The 13,573-nt window shown below is 37.8% G+C and overlaps 1 protein-coding gene across 2 annotated transcripts in view; it reads right to left on the reverse strand.

Moving 5' to 3' along the window:
* The window catches only part of EIF2A (eukaryotic translation initiation factor 2A), a 35,550-nt gene that overhangs the window by 17,913 nt on the left and 4,064 nt on the right, over positions 1-13,573 (reverse strand). Inside the window, exons 2-4 of one of the 2 annotated variants that reach the window (XM_025880506.2) lie at positions 7,439-7,508; positions 3,758-3,832; positions 533-651 (exon numbers count right to left, since the gene is read on the reverse strand). In XM_025880506.2, the coding sequence (XP_025736291.1) occupies positions 533-651; positions 3,758-3,832; positions 7,439-7,508 (264 nt within the window). The remainder of the gene's footprint in view (positions 1-532; positions 652-3,757; positions 3,833-7,438; positions 7,509-13,573) is intronic. The other variant, XM_025880515.2, reaches the window with a different exon arrangement.

Consider the following 13,573-nt stretch of genomic DNA (forward strand, 5'->3'; position numbering starts at 1 on the left):
CTCACGTCTGTAAGTCAAACACACAAACACACGAAGTTATATAAACTACTCATGATTCTCAATTTCCCTTTTATTTACTTGGAAGTGAAGATTCATTCAAGTCTATGCCTCTTGGAAGAACAAACCTAGAGGGTTTGTAACCCAACAATGGACTATTATATATTTAACTCAACAATGCCCACATTATTAAAACATGTTTAAAAAGCCCATATACCAGTTCTAAATTATTACTCATCTACGAAGCACAGCCATATAACATACTATCTCATCTTTAAATGTGTTAAAAAAATGGCACACTTATTCACTTGAGCTTTTTCTTTTTCTCTATCCCATGATGGATCTTTTCACTAACTTGAAATTACTTAAAGTACATTATATTGGGGCAATACAAGAGTCACTGTTCAGTAAAGATATTCACAAACACTACTATCTAATGATTAATTACTTTCATATAAGGTTATAAGGCTTCTCTTTTTTTCCCCACTGAATTGAATTGGTCCTGTCAATATTTTTACAATTGGAAAATACTTACTAGTATAAGGCTGCCACGTTGCCAGGACAGTGTTTTTTGGTGAGAACTCAAGGCAAACTGCCTTTGGGAGGTCGAAGGAGTGCAGCAATCCCTTGTTAGTGACATTGATAACATTTATTCTGGTTTCAAAAGAAATTACTTCAGCAATGAAATACTATTTTAAAATAGCCAGCACTATCCAAAACATTCATGCCTCTTTTCAAATACAGATTGCTATAAAGTGGTCATTTTCATAAAAATCAATTTTCAGTTAATTCTAGAAAATATCCAATAAACACCTTAACAACAACAAAAACCAAGTGTACATTTTACCAAAATGCCCCTATATAAAGTTGGTATTGGGAAATACAGACTTAGCAGAAGTATATAATAGATGATTCCATTTTTAGCTGAAAAGAAAACAACAGGCCTTTAAGTGGACACAGAACTAACCTAGAGATAAGCTGAGGTATATCAAACCAAGGGAAAATAGAGGTGCTAAACCAAAAATATATTTTTTAATTTGACTAAATGGAAGTTGTAGCAGCCGTGAAATCAAGGAGACTTTTGCTGTCTATTAAAACCTCAGAAGCAATTTCCAAAAGATAAGACTAAGAATTACTATGATATGATAATGATAAAAATTATAATAATTGTATAATAAAAGCAGTTCCATTTTGTGGATGCTTTCTGTGAACCAGGTTCTGATCTAACCACTTTATGTACAAACGTTTTCACATTTAATCCTCACAAGAGACTTATAAGATAGGTATTGTCATCCCCATTTTACAAATGGTAAAAGTGAGGCTTAGAAAAATAAATGATTTGATGATTTCTCCAAGATTATTCTACTGATAAATACCAGAGTCAAGTTTTAAAACCAGTTTGGCTTGACTTATCTTATGTACTCTTTGGGGTAAAAAAAAAAAAAAAAAAAAAAAGACACTCCATCTTACTTTAGAAATTGCTTAAAGTTACTTTGGCCTACTCAAGTTTGTGCCACTGGTTTAGGATAAGCAGAAATTGGTAAAAGATTTCCATTACAGAAAGATTACTGTGTACTGTTTAAACACACACACACACACACACACACACACACACACACACACACAAATACACAGGATTCTTTACAAGTTATTATAAATTACAAATTTTAGAATTACATGAAACTTTTGTTGTTGTTGTTGAGAGCTTTTAAGAGCTATTCTTAGTTTAATAAAGAGTATTTATTTACACTAAAAAACCCCAGATATTGAAGGAAAAATCAGCTAATAGTTTCTGATTAATTAACTATGACCTCAGCAGAGACCACAATCAATACACTACATCTGTTTCTCTTGCCCCCAGGAACATTATATGTTGTTGTGGCCACAGCACTTTAAGGAAGTAAATGCTAGAACCAGGGACAGAAAACATCTATTAAAAAGATGGACAGAACAAATGGGCACATATTAAAAGGGTTCAAAGTTGAATCCAACAGAAAGCCAATGGGGATATGAAATATATAAAATAATAATTGTGAAGGTGAAAACAGACTTATTCAACCAACTCTAAGCTAGTAGAATAAGGGATACCTCAAAAAGATAATAGACAATGAGAGGAAGTATGGTATGTCCCATTAGAGTTGAGAGTAAATTTCTATTAACTCATTACTCATAAACTAAAATACAGATTTTAAAAATTAAAACTCAAACACCAACAATAGGTTATACCAAAAATAAGAAAATTTGAGAGTACATTCTTCGAGACTGAGGTTAAGACTATCTGTTAACATTGTGGATAAGGCCCAATATGATTATATTCTTTTTTTTTTTTAAAGACTGCATTCATTCTTTGAGAGAGGGAGAGCGAACGGGGGAGGGAGGAGTAGAGGGAGAGGAACAAGCACACTCTGCATCACGTGCAGACCCCAACGCGGGGCTCGATCCCAGGACCCTGAGATCATGACTTGAGTCGAAATCAAGAGCCAAATGCTCAACTGACTGACCCACCCAGGCACCCCCAATATGATTATATTCTTAATAATTTATGAGTAGTGGTGTACTGGCTGGATTCAGTAACTTAAAAAAATTATAAGTGATTAACATTTTTAATTACAAAAACGAATTTTGCCAGCTACTCATAGTCATAAAAAGTGAATCATCTAAAAAAAAGTGAATCATCTAATGCAACACAATCTTTTTAGCATTAATTTTTAAAAATCGTGTGTTTAATCCAATCTGACTTCAGAATCCATCACCACTGTGTAACAAACAACATTTAAAATGTACTTCTCATACAAATGCATACATTTTCTCCTTTTTAAAAAACCTGAGGTAGGGGCACCTGGGTGGCTTAGTCGGTTAAGCGTCTGCCTTCGGCTCAGGTCACGGTCCCAGGGTCCTGGGATCGAGCCCCACATCGGGCTCTCTGCTCCGCAGGAAGCCTGCTTCCCCCTCTCCTACTCCCCCTGCTTGTGTTCCCTCTCTTGCTGTCTCTGTCAAATAAATAAATAAATAAATAAAATCTTTTCTAAAAATCTAAAAAAAAAAACCAAAACACCCTAAGGTATTACATCTGGTTAACAACAACAAAAATAACTTAAATCAAGCAACAAATATTTAGGCATTTTCCTGGTTCTTTGAACTGAAATGCTGTAGTGACTATGGAAAAATTAAGAGTGATTTTCTTAGCAAAATTATGAGTATTTAATCAGAATTTTTTTTTGCAAAACCAATTTTGTAATCTGATTATTTTATATAATACAGACTATACTAATATACTTTTGAATAATTTATAAAATACTAAAATGACATACTTTTATATATAATAAAACTCACTGAAATAACTGTAGACAGTTGTTACTAATTTAATAGCAAATCTTTGTTATTATACGTATCTTAGTCTAAGGTAAACAAGCAAAGAGAGTTACTCTCTAAGTGTTAGTACAGAGCTTAAGAAACCCTAACCAATAACTAGAGCACTATTTAAAACAACTTCTCAGCTTCTCCGCATTAAATTAATTGCCCCTTTTCATATATTACTTTTTAATCCTAAGAAACTAGGTAAGTCAAGTCATGGCACATAAATGAAGCTAATAACTTTACAGTTCTGTGGGAGTTGCGTTGGAGATAATACCTAAGTACATCATGACATTAAAAGATGGACTTTATTAATGACACCCAAACACATGTAATTCAAATAATGCCACTTATGTTTTATACTGATGATACACACATAAAATATGTTATATAAAGAAACACTAACTTTTCTCCGTTTCCCCAGGCAAACAAGGTGCCATCCTTACTAAAGGTATAGACTTTGCAATTTTTCCCAGATTCCCTGAAAATGACAAGAAAGAAAGTTTAATAAGCATTAATACTTTTCAAAAAACTGTGAATAAAAATTTACACTCTTACTACTAATTTAATGATTATGAACTTACATAAATTTAAGAAGTAATTCCAAAATGCTTAAGTCTACCAAATGCCTTATCTCTTACAATGCAGTGCCAACAACCACTGTAAAGTAAGGTGGAAATTGATGTTACATCAACAGATCAGAAAACGGAGCCCTTTTGGGTGAATAACCAGTTTGTATGAAAACTCAAAAATGTAAGTGAACGTGGAAGTCACTAGCTGTCAGGACTAACCTTGAGGGCTCAAGGATTTCAATATGGAGACTTTGTGAAGAATTCTCCAGATCACCTACATAACAACATAACTATGGGTAGAATATTCTCAAGTCGCCAAGAAGTGCCCCCGGATTTGAAGGACAAAGATCTTCCATCAGTTTCTGATGTATAGAGACAGGAAGTGTAACAACAGTAAGAGGATCCTCACACTAAATAAGTGTGGATGCCAGATTCTCTATAAAAACAGACCTAGGAAATCAGACTTCTTGGCAATATTCTATCCAGTGATCAAAACCTGGGGCGCCTGGGTGGCTCAGTCATTATGCGTCTGCCTTCGGCTCAGGTCATGATCCCAGGGTCCTGGGACTGAGCCCGCATCAGGCTCCCTGCTACGTGGGAAGCCTGCTTCTCCCTCTCCCTCTCCCCCTGCTTGTGTTCCCTCTCTCACTGTGTCTCTCTCTGTCAAATAAATAAATAAAATCTTAAGTACTCTAGCTCTCAACTGGAGATGGCTACTAGGAGGACATCTCCCAGTGCTAAGGAACACACAAACAAAAATGTGTATGTGGGCACATGTAGAAGTCCGCAGCCATTTGAATTACTAAATAACAAGCACTGAGAACTGAGCAGTACATCCCTCTTAAACTGGATACTATCTTTACATTATTAATTCATCTGAAGATGACACTCGTGTTTCTGCAATCACATAATAATGGTAGTTTAGCCTCAGCTTGTAGTTACTGACACATTTTTTGTCCTCTTCTCACTAAACAACTATCACCAAGAGGTCCTCCATTCCACACTTGTGCTGCGACCTATTTCATATAATATCCAGTCCTTGGATACCCAGGTTTTTAAAAGCTCCCCATGTCATTCTAGCGTGCAGCCAAATTTGAGAACCACTCATCTAAAAGCTTGACTAGAATCAGGCTGTTTTTTATTTCAACCTGCATAGAAGGTAAGTGTCATGGAGTTCCCATTACTACCCACCAGGAGACACATACTGTCTCCTCGTTCTACTCTTAGTGATGCTGAGACTGTCCTGGACTCATTATATATGTGCCTCCTCAGATTCACCTTACCTTTCCTGCTTCCAGGACTCAGTTATTCAATGAAGAGACCTGGCCACCTCATCTCCTAACACCACTGGTTGTCTCAGACTCTCTAGGAGTGAGGGCCACATTTTAGCATGGCTTCCACTATGCCTATTGCAGCAGCAGGAAGAGGAGTTCTGACACTCAAACTCAACGTGAATAGACCAAAAGAGGCTCTGGCTGCAGATAACATTTCTTATGCTTCCTCTCCACAACTGAATGTTCTGAGGCACCATGGTGCCTTATAGCCTCTCCAGAGACATTTTGCATCACCAAGCAGCCTGGCTATATTTTGTGCATTTGTGGTCAGCTCAGTGCACCTCACATTATATTTGCTTTCACTTCTTCCTTGACTTATTTCCTTCTCTTCATTCCACATTACCCTCCCCCGCCCACATTCCTGCTGCCTTGGGATTATACACCCCAGTGAAGTGCATGCAGCCCAAAAGCTTTGACACAGACTTGTTTACTAGAGCAGTGCTTTTCAAATATCAATATGCATACAAATCACCTGAGGATCTGGTTAAAACACAGATTCTGACTCAGTAAGCTGGATCAGGGACTGAGATGTTGTATTTCTGCACTGGCTCAAGGTGAAGCCAATATAATATAGCTGTTCTTGAGCCCACACTTCCTGTATCATGGTTCTAGAGAACTGGGGTCTAGTAAAAAACTGGGCAATAGATTCAGGTGATGTCAGCCTGATTATAAAGTTCCCCATCGATACTTCATCTAACAGTTTCAGCATCTTTTGATGATCATTTGCCCAGATCAATAGTTCTGAAAGCAGGCTCCCCAGACTTACAGCTTTGGCATTACTGGAGAACTTGTTAAAAATTCCAATTCTTGGGCCCCACCCCAGATCCAATGAATCAGGAAATCTGGGGAGGGAGCAGCAATCTGTGTTTTAACAAGCTCTTCAGAGAATTCTGATGCATGTTAAAGTTTGAGAACCACTGACACATGATTTCTTTAAGATTACAATGATTATCTAATCCCATCATTCCTTTTGTATTAACTGGAATTCTCCTATAAATAAGTTTTCCTCATCAATAATTTGTTTACTCTGAAAAACTGTACGGGAAAGGCAAAATAAATGCTTGACTCCTTCTCTTGATTTATCAGTTTTCAAAATAATGAGCGAGGACCCACCCCATCAACCTCCAATGCTGACCAATAAGATCTGGAGAGAGGAGTTTTGGGGAGAGTGTTTATATCCTTGAATGTCTTAATCCTTTCAGTCATGATTCTTCCCAATTCTCAAACTGCCCCATCTTAAGTTAGTGAGAACCCCCTAAAGTTGACTCCTGTGACCCTTTAACAAAGCCCTGTTAGTCTTTTATAGCTTCCTTGCTTTCTGGCCCAAGATGTCTCTAGCTCAATTCTTATATCTTCTGTTGTAGATCTGAAGTCAGTCACTTCTGCAAGGAACTAGTTCCTATTAGTAAAGAATGGTGTTTAAAGATCACAATCTGTGAGGCAGGGGTATTCACTACTACTAGCTTATCACTGCTTCTCAACCTTTTTCAGCGGACAGAACTAGAAAATACAAATGTTTTTATGAAAAGAAATCATGAGTTCATATCAATATATGCGTCTATCCTTTCAATCTTATGCTGAAAAATCCTGGTTTCTAATGATGTTAATTATTTGTTTTATCATACAATGGATTTAAAATGACAATATCAATTTTCTGTTCCAATAAAATGACTGAATGCATTTCAGAATTTTGCATGTCATCATAAGGTTATGCCACCAACTTAATACTTTTATTATAATTTTCTGTTTACCCATTGTTTCTTTTTAGAAAAAATATATCTGTATCTATCTAGTTAAATATATATTTTCTATTTCCTTCCTTTCCTATATCTTTTTCATTGTCCGATTTCATGAAGACTATAGGCAGTGGTTTGGCTATCACATTTGCAAGTTTTTCTTCATCCCCCAAGATAAGATTCTTCGAATCTTAAGGCTTGAACTCAAATATACTAAGGTCTACGCTTTTTCTTTTAAAAATGCTGAAGCTATTATTTTCAAATCTAAAGATCAATCATTTTTCTTGATAAAGAATATGCATTCTTTCCGTCTTCTGTTAATATTATATAACACACCCCAAGAAACCAGCCTATCTGTTCTTTCTTGTTCAGAATATAACAACAAAAATAATTTAGGATGTATTGTATAGTTCCCTATAACATCAGTCAACAATATAAACCATACCTTGAAAACAAAGTGCTTTCTGTAAAATGTGGTGGTCCATTTACCATGTACAGTCCTTCTGATCCTCGGACTAAAGAAACAAAGTGGAAAGAACCACCTTTAGTTTGTTAATGAATACTAAGTAATCACAAATATTTTAAAAAACAAAAAGCTTTCAGGGGTGCCTAGGTGGCTCAGTTGGTTAAGTGTCTGCCTTTGGTTCAGGTCATGATCCCAGGGACCTGGGATCAAGCGCTGCATCGGGCTCCCTGCTCAGCGAGGAGCCTGCTTCTCCTACCCCTACCCCCACCTGCTTGTGCACTATCATTATCTCTCTCTCTAATAAATAAAATCCTAAAAAGAAAAAGGTTTCAAAGTATCAATGAAATTATTAAACATTTCATAGCTACAGAATGTTAGCATTAAATGAGTACATTTTTCATTAAATATACAAAAGGGTGCATTTTTCTTAACCCTATTGCATGAAATCATGCAACTGCTGGGAAATCAATACATAATGCAATGGAACGAATGTTTATATCCCCCCCTCCCCCCAATTCTCATGTTGAAACCCTAATCCCAATGTGATGGTATTTGGAATTGGGGCCTTTTGGAAGTAATTTGATCATAAGGGTAGAGACCTTATGAATGGGATTAGTGCCCTTCTAAGAAGAGCCCCAGAGAGCTAGCTAGCTCTCTTTCTGCTACATAAGGATACAATAAAAAGTTGGCAGTCTGCAACCTGGAAGAAGAGGAGATATTAGAAAACAGGGTGGCTGTGTGCTTTATACAAAAAAAATAACAGGAAAATACAGAATACATCCAAAGTTCTTAAAAAATGTAAGGCATTAGTAATATATTTACAATTTCTCAAACTAAGAGAACAAGTGGGATGAGACACATTCATTTACTAAGTTCCCAATAACAGTAATATCCTAAAAAATAAAGTGGGAACAGAGTTCAAGATTAAGCAAAACCATCGAAAGAATTAATTATATATATTTATATATTTTTTAAAGATTATTTATTTGACAGAGAGTGAGCACAAGCAGGGAGAGCGGCAGGCAGAGAGAGAGGGAGAAGCAGGCTCCTCACTGAGCAGGGAGCCTGATGTGGGGCTACATCCCAGAACCCTGGGATCATGACCTGGGCCGAAGGCAGATGCTTAATGACTGAGCCACTCAGGCGCTCTAGATTAATTATATATTTTTAAATGGCTCAATTAGAAGTTTCTAAAGCTGAATCAAGGAAATTGATTCGTTCATTTGAAAAAAGCTTACTGAGTAAAAAATAAAAACTACCTCCCAGACCCTATGTTGAGTACTGGAGATACAATAGGGAGGAAAATCAGTCTTGTCCCTGACCTCATTAATCACATAATTAGTCAAATACATGGAATTCTGTAAGTGTGCTTAGTGCTACAAACTAAAGATCTATGGGGCCAATCCACTGAATAGGGAGTTTTGATCTAAAAATGAAAGATTAGGGAAAGTGCCCTTGAGTACAGGATTTGTGTGCTGAGATCTGGAGGACGGGTACAGTTAACAAGCAAAGAGAACAGGAACAAGCGCAAAAATTCCATGGCAAGAGAGATGACAGAGCATCAGAGGCCTTTATGGAAGTAACTGGAGGTGGAGAAGAAAACAGGGCTCACACCAAGCACGATCTTGTGGCCGAAGTCAGGCAACGTTGGTCTGTGGCCTAAAGTGGGAAACTTCGAAAGGGTTTTAGGTGAAGTTCTAGAACCAGATTTGCATTTTGAAAAGGTCAATCTGGTCCAGTGTAGAGAATAAACTGGAAGAGAGTAAGAGTGGATAAGACTATTCAAGACAGTTCTGCAGTGGTCCCACAGGAGAGTATGGAAACTTGGACTAATGGGGGGCAGGGGAAATGGTGAATAAATGTTCAATATTTAGGAGATAAAACTGGCAGAACTTGTTGATGAGTTACTATTTTATCAGCTAAAATTCTTGCTAGCAGCAAAAGTTTAAGTGCTGAATAGAAGAAAAACTTATACTGAGGTTCATGGTTATATTTCGATCTGCTTCCTTTTCTGCCAACTGTTCACAAATCTACTCTTCCCTTTACTGAGAAAGCAGCAGAACTGACAAACAGGGGGCCGCTCTTGGCTCCATTTCCCTTCTCAAGGGACAGTTCTCATAATACTGATTTTCTACCTGAGAATTAACTAGCTCAATTTTCAGATATTGAAAGTAATATAACTTACAGTCCCAAAGTAAGTAATTTAAAGTTATAAAGTTACTAAGGAAAGGAACCACTGATGAACAAGACAAAAATCTATGCCCTCATGGAGCTTCCATTCTAGTGGAGGGATGGAAGATAAATAAACACATAAGTAAATGATGAGTTTCTTGTTAGATATCCACAAGTACCCAAGTCAATACCATGTTTCCTCACATGCAGAGCACTAAACTGAATTGTCAAACTGTTACAGGTCATTTGGCCTTGAAAAGAATGAAGCCTAGCAAAGTGTTCTGCATATATCAAGATCTAAACTCGTAACACTACATGGCTTACAAGGCTCTATTTGATCTGGTCACTGCACAGCTCTATGTCTTAGGCATTAGGGATTTAAAAAAATGAATCCAGGGGCATCTGGGTGGCTCAGTTGGTTGAGCGACTGCCTTTGGCTCGGGTCATGATCTCAGGGTCCTGGGATCGAGCCCCGCATCGGGCTCCCTGCTTGGTGGGAAGCCTGCTTCTCTCTTTCCCACTCCCCCTGCTTGTGTTCCCTCTCTCGCTGTCTCTCTCTCTCTGTCAAATAAATAAATAAAATCTTAAAAAATAATAATAAAAAAATGAATCCATAACTGCACTCAAGGCAATAATTTCAAAGGAGCTCAGTCTATTGCTACGTCTTGAATGAAACACTGAAGTTATCTATTTTAAGAATCTCTAATGACATTAGAAAACATTTTGTGCCAAAAAATGTTTTCCTACAATATTTTAAAACTATGAACTATAATTCTCTAGCATCAAAATTCTCAACTGCTTTTCAGTTTTTTGGCTAAGATCAAGTGTAGCATCAAAATTCTCTTACTACACAGGCAAAACAGTGCTATTTCTCATCACCAAATCATTTGCTGTAATATCATGTACAACACATTAGCATTTAGAATAGGCCATTCATTTCTTAATACTATAATAATGGTTTTAACAAACATTTATTTGAGAGATTCATAAAAAGTGAATTTACCAAAGTAAGGATTTTAGCTACCAGATTATACTTTATTACTAGGTTACATAAAATTGTGTCAGCCTAATGAGGTCCCTCCCACAAGCTGCTATAGCAATTTAACACATGAAAGGCTCTCTTACAAAATTTACATACAGGCCTAGGAAAATAAAACAGCGTATTGTCAGTGAAGCCCCAATGAAGCTGCAGTGTAATTAGAAAATGTGCCATAAGATGATGCAATCAAACCACATTCTGTTGTCTTAACTGATGGCCCTGAGAACATATGCCTAAAGTGACTGGCAAAAAAGAAAAAACAAGCTTGGGCGCTTGGGTGGCTCAGTTGGTTAAGCAACTGGCTTCAGCTCAGGTCATGATCCTGGAGTCCCAGGATCCAGTCAGCATCAGGCTCCCTTCTCCCTCTGACCCTCCCCTTCTCATGCTCTCTCTCTCATTTTCTCTCAAATAAATAAAATCTTTAAAAAACAAAGTAAAACAAGCTTTATCGACCTGATCTCAGCTTGTGTTCTGATGAACTTGTAACTAGTGACCTTGGTCCTCTATGTTTGTTCATTTTGCTGTTATCACTAACCACAATGTTTACTTGAGGTGAAATTCAAAGTTTTTGTACATTATACAGCTGACTCTTGAACACAGGAGTTAGGGGTGCTGAATCGTACAACCAAAAATGCGTGACTAACTTGACTCCCCCAAACATTTAACTACTAATAGCCTACAGCTGACCACCTGTATCGGTAACATAAATGGTCAATTAATACATATTTTGTACATGTATTATATATTATATTCTTACAATAAAATAAGCTACAGAAAAGAGTTATTAAGGAAATCACAAGGAAAACACATTTACAGTGTTGTACTGTATTTTAAAAAAATATGTAAGTGGACCTGCATATTTCAAACCCATGTTGTTGTTCAAGGGTCAACTGGACTAAAGTGGCAGCTATACTGCAGAACCCATGAAGCCTTCTGACCACAGCAGTGGGAACTTTCAGACTATTCAGGGCAACCAGTACAAGGTTTTCCTTTTCCAAAATTTCTATTTGACTACATACCAAACTAAGACAGGTGGAAAACTCCAAAGGATCTACTATAGACTGTTTACCACCCCCCTCATTCATACGTTGAAACTTAATCCCTAATGTGATGGTATTTGAAGATAGGCCTTTGGGAAGTAATTAGATGAGGAAAGCAGAGCCCTCAGGAATGGGATTAGCACCTTTATGAAAGAGATTCCAGGAAGCTCCCTTGCCCCTCTGCCCTATGAAGACACAGCAAACAATGGCTGTCTTTGAACAGGAAGTAGGCTCTCACCAGACACCAAATCTGCCAGTACCTTGAAGTAGACTTTCCCAGACTCCAGAAGTATGGGAAATAAATGTTGTTTAAGCCACCCACTCAACGATATTTTTGTTACTGGAGACTCAATGGACTAAAACAGAACAGGAGTGAGGAACAAAAACTACTTAACCCACACTCTCTCATACAGATTGTTAACTCAAAATCTTAAAAGGCAACACTTGACAGAAAAGTTAGTGTGAAAAGTATCACTCTTGAGTGTCACTCAAGTAGCATTCAGTCTCATGTGGTTTTCACTTCCTGGTTTTAGTATGTTTCTGGAGAAGCAAAATCTTGAGTCAAATTGATCAACTGCTTTTCAACATGCGTATGTTCACATTCTAAATAAAGAACAGTTTTAAAACAAAAATCCAAAAGTTGTATGTTCTGATTCCATTTATAGAACACTCTAGAAATGACAAAATTATTGAGGACAGATCAGTGGCTGCCCATGGTTAGAGTTGGAAGGAGGGTCTAACTATAAAAGGGCAGCATCTTTTTCTTCTTTTTTTAGAGAGAGAAAAAGCGCGCATATACAGTGGGGGGTGGGGTGGGGTGGGTGCAGAGAGAGAATCTTAAGGAGGCTCCACACCCAGGGCAGAGCCCGACACGGGGCTTGACCTCACCACCCCTGAGATCATGACCTGAGCCGAAATCAAGAGTTGGATGCTTAACTGGATGAGCCCCCCAGGCGCCCCAGGGTAGCATCTTCTTTGTGATGATGGAGCAGTTCTATATTCTGACAATGGTGGCTACATGAATCTACATGTGATAAAATTTCATAGTACCCTATACACACACAAACTGGTGAAATCCAAACAAGGATTATAGTTTAGTAAATACTACAGTACAAGTATCAATTTCCTAGTTTTAATAATGTACTATGGTTATATATTATCATTGGAGAAAGCTAGGTGAAGGGTACATAGGAAACTCCCTTTATTGTTTTTGCAACTTCTTGTAAGTATTAAATTATATCAAAATATAAGGCTTTTTTCTTTTTCTTTTTAAAGACTTTATTTATTTGACAGAGAGAGAGAGACAGCGAGAGCAGGAACACAAGCGGGGGGGGGGGGGGGGAGAGGGAGAAGCAGGCCTCCTGCCAAGCAGAGAGCCCAATGAGGGGCTCGATCCCAGGACCCTGGGATCATGACCTGAGCCAAAGGCAGATGCTTAACAACTGAGCCACCCAGGCGCCCCTATAAGGCTTTTTTAAAAGACCATCACTGGGACGCCTAGGTGGCTCAGTCAGTTAAACCTCTGTCTTTGGCTGAGGTCATGATCCCAGGATCCTGGGATTGAGTCCCGCATGGGGGAGCCTGCTTCTCCCTTTGCCTGCCACTTCCCCTGCTTGTGCTACTCACTCCTGCTCCCTTGCTCTCTCTGACAAATAAATAAATAAAACCTTAAAAAAAAACAAAAACATTTTTGATAATGATTGTTCACAATATGGCAAGAAATTAAATCAATCAAAAGTTTGGGGAAAAGTTGTTGTTTTTTTTTTTTAAGGTTTTATTTTTTTGAGAGAGACACACAGAGGGAGAGGGAGAGGGAAAAGGAGACTGCCCTCTGAGCAGGGAGCCCGACATGGGGCTCGATCC

The sequence above is a fragment of the Callorhinus ursinus genome, unplaced genomic scaffold (genome assembly GCF_003265705.2).
Source record: "Callorhinus ursinus isolate GAN/ISIS: 27379988/994484 unplaced genomic scaffold, GSC_fseal_2.0 scaffold1, whole genome shotgun sequence".
Taxonomy (NCBI): Eukaryota; Metazoa; Chordata; class Mammalia; order Carnivora; family Otariidae; genus Callorhinus; species Callorhinus ursinus.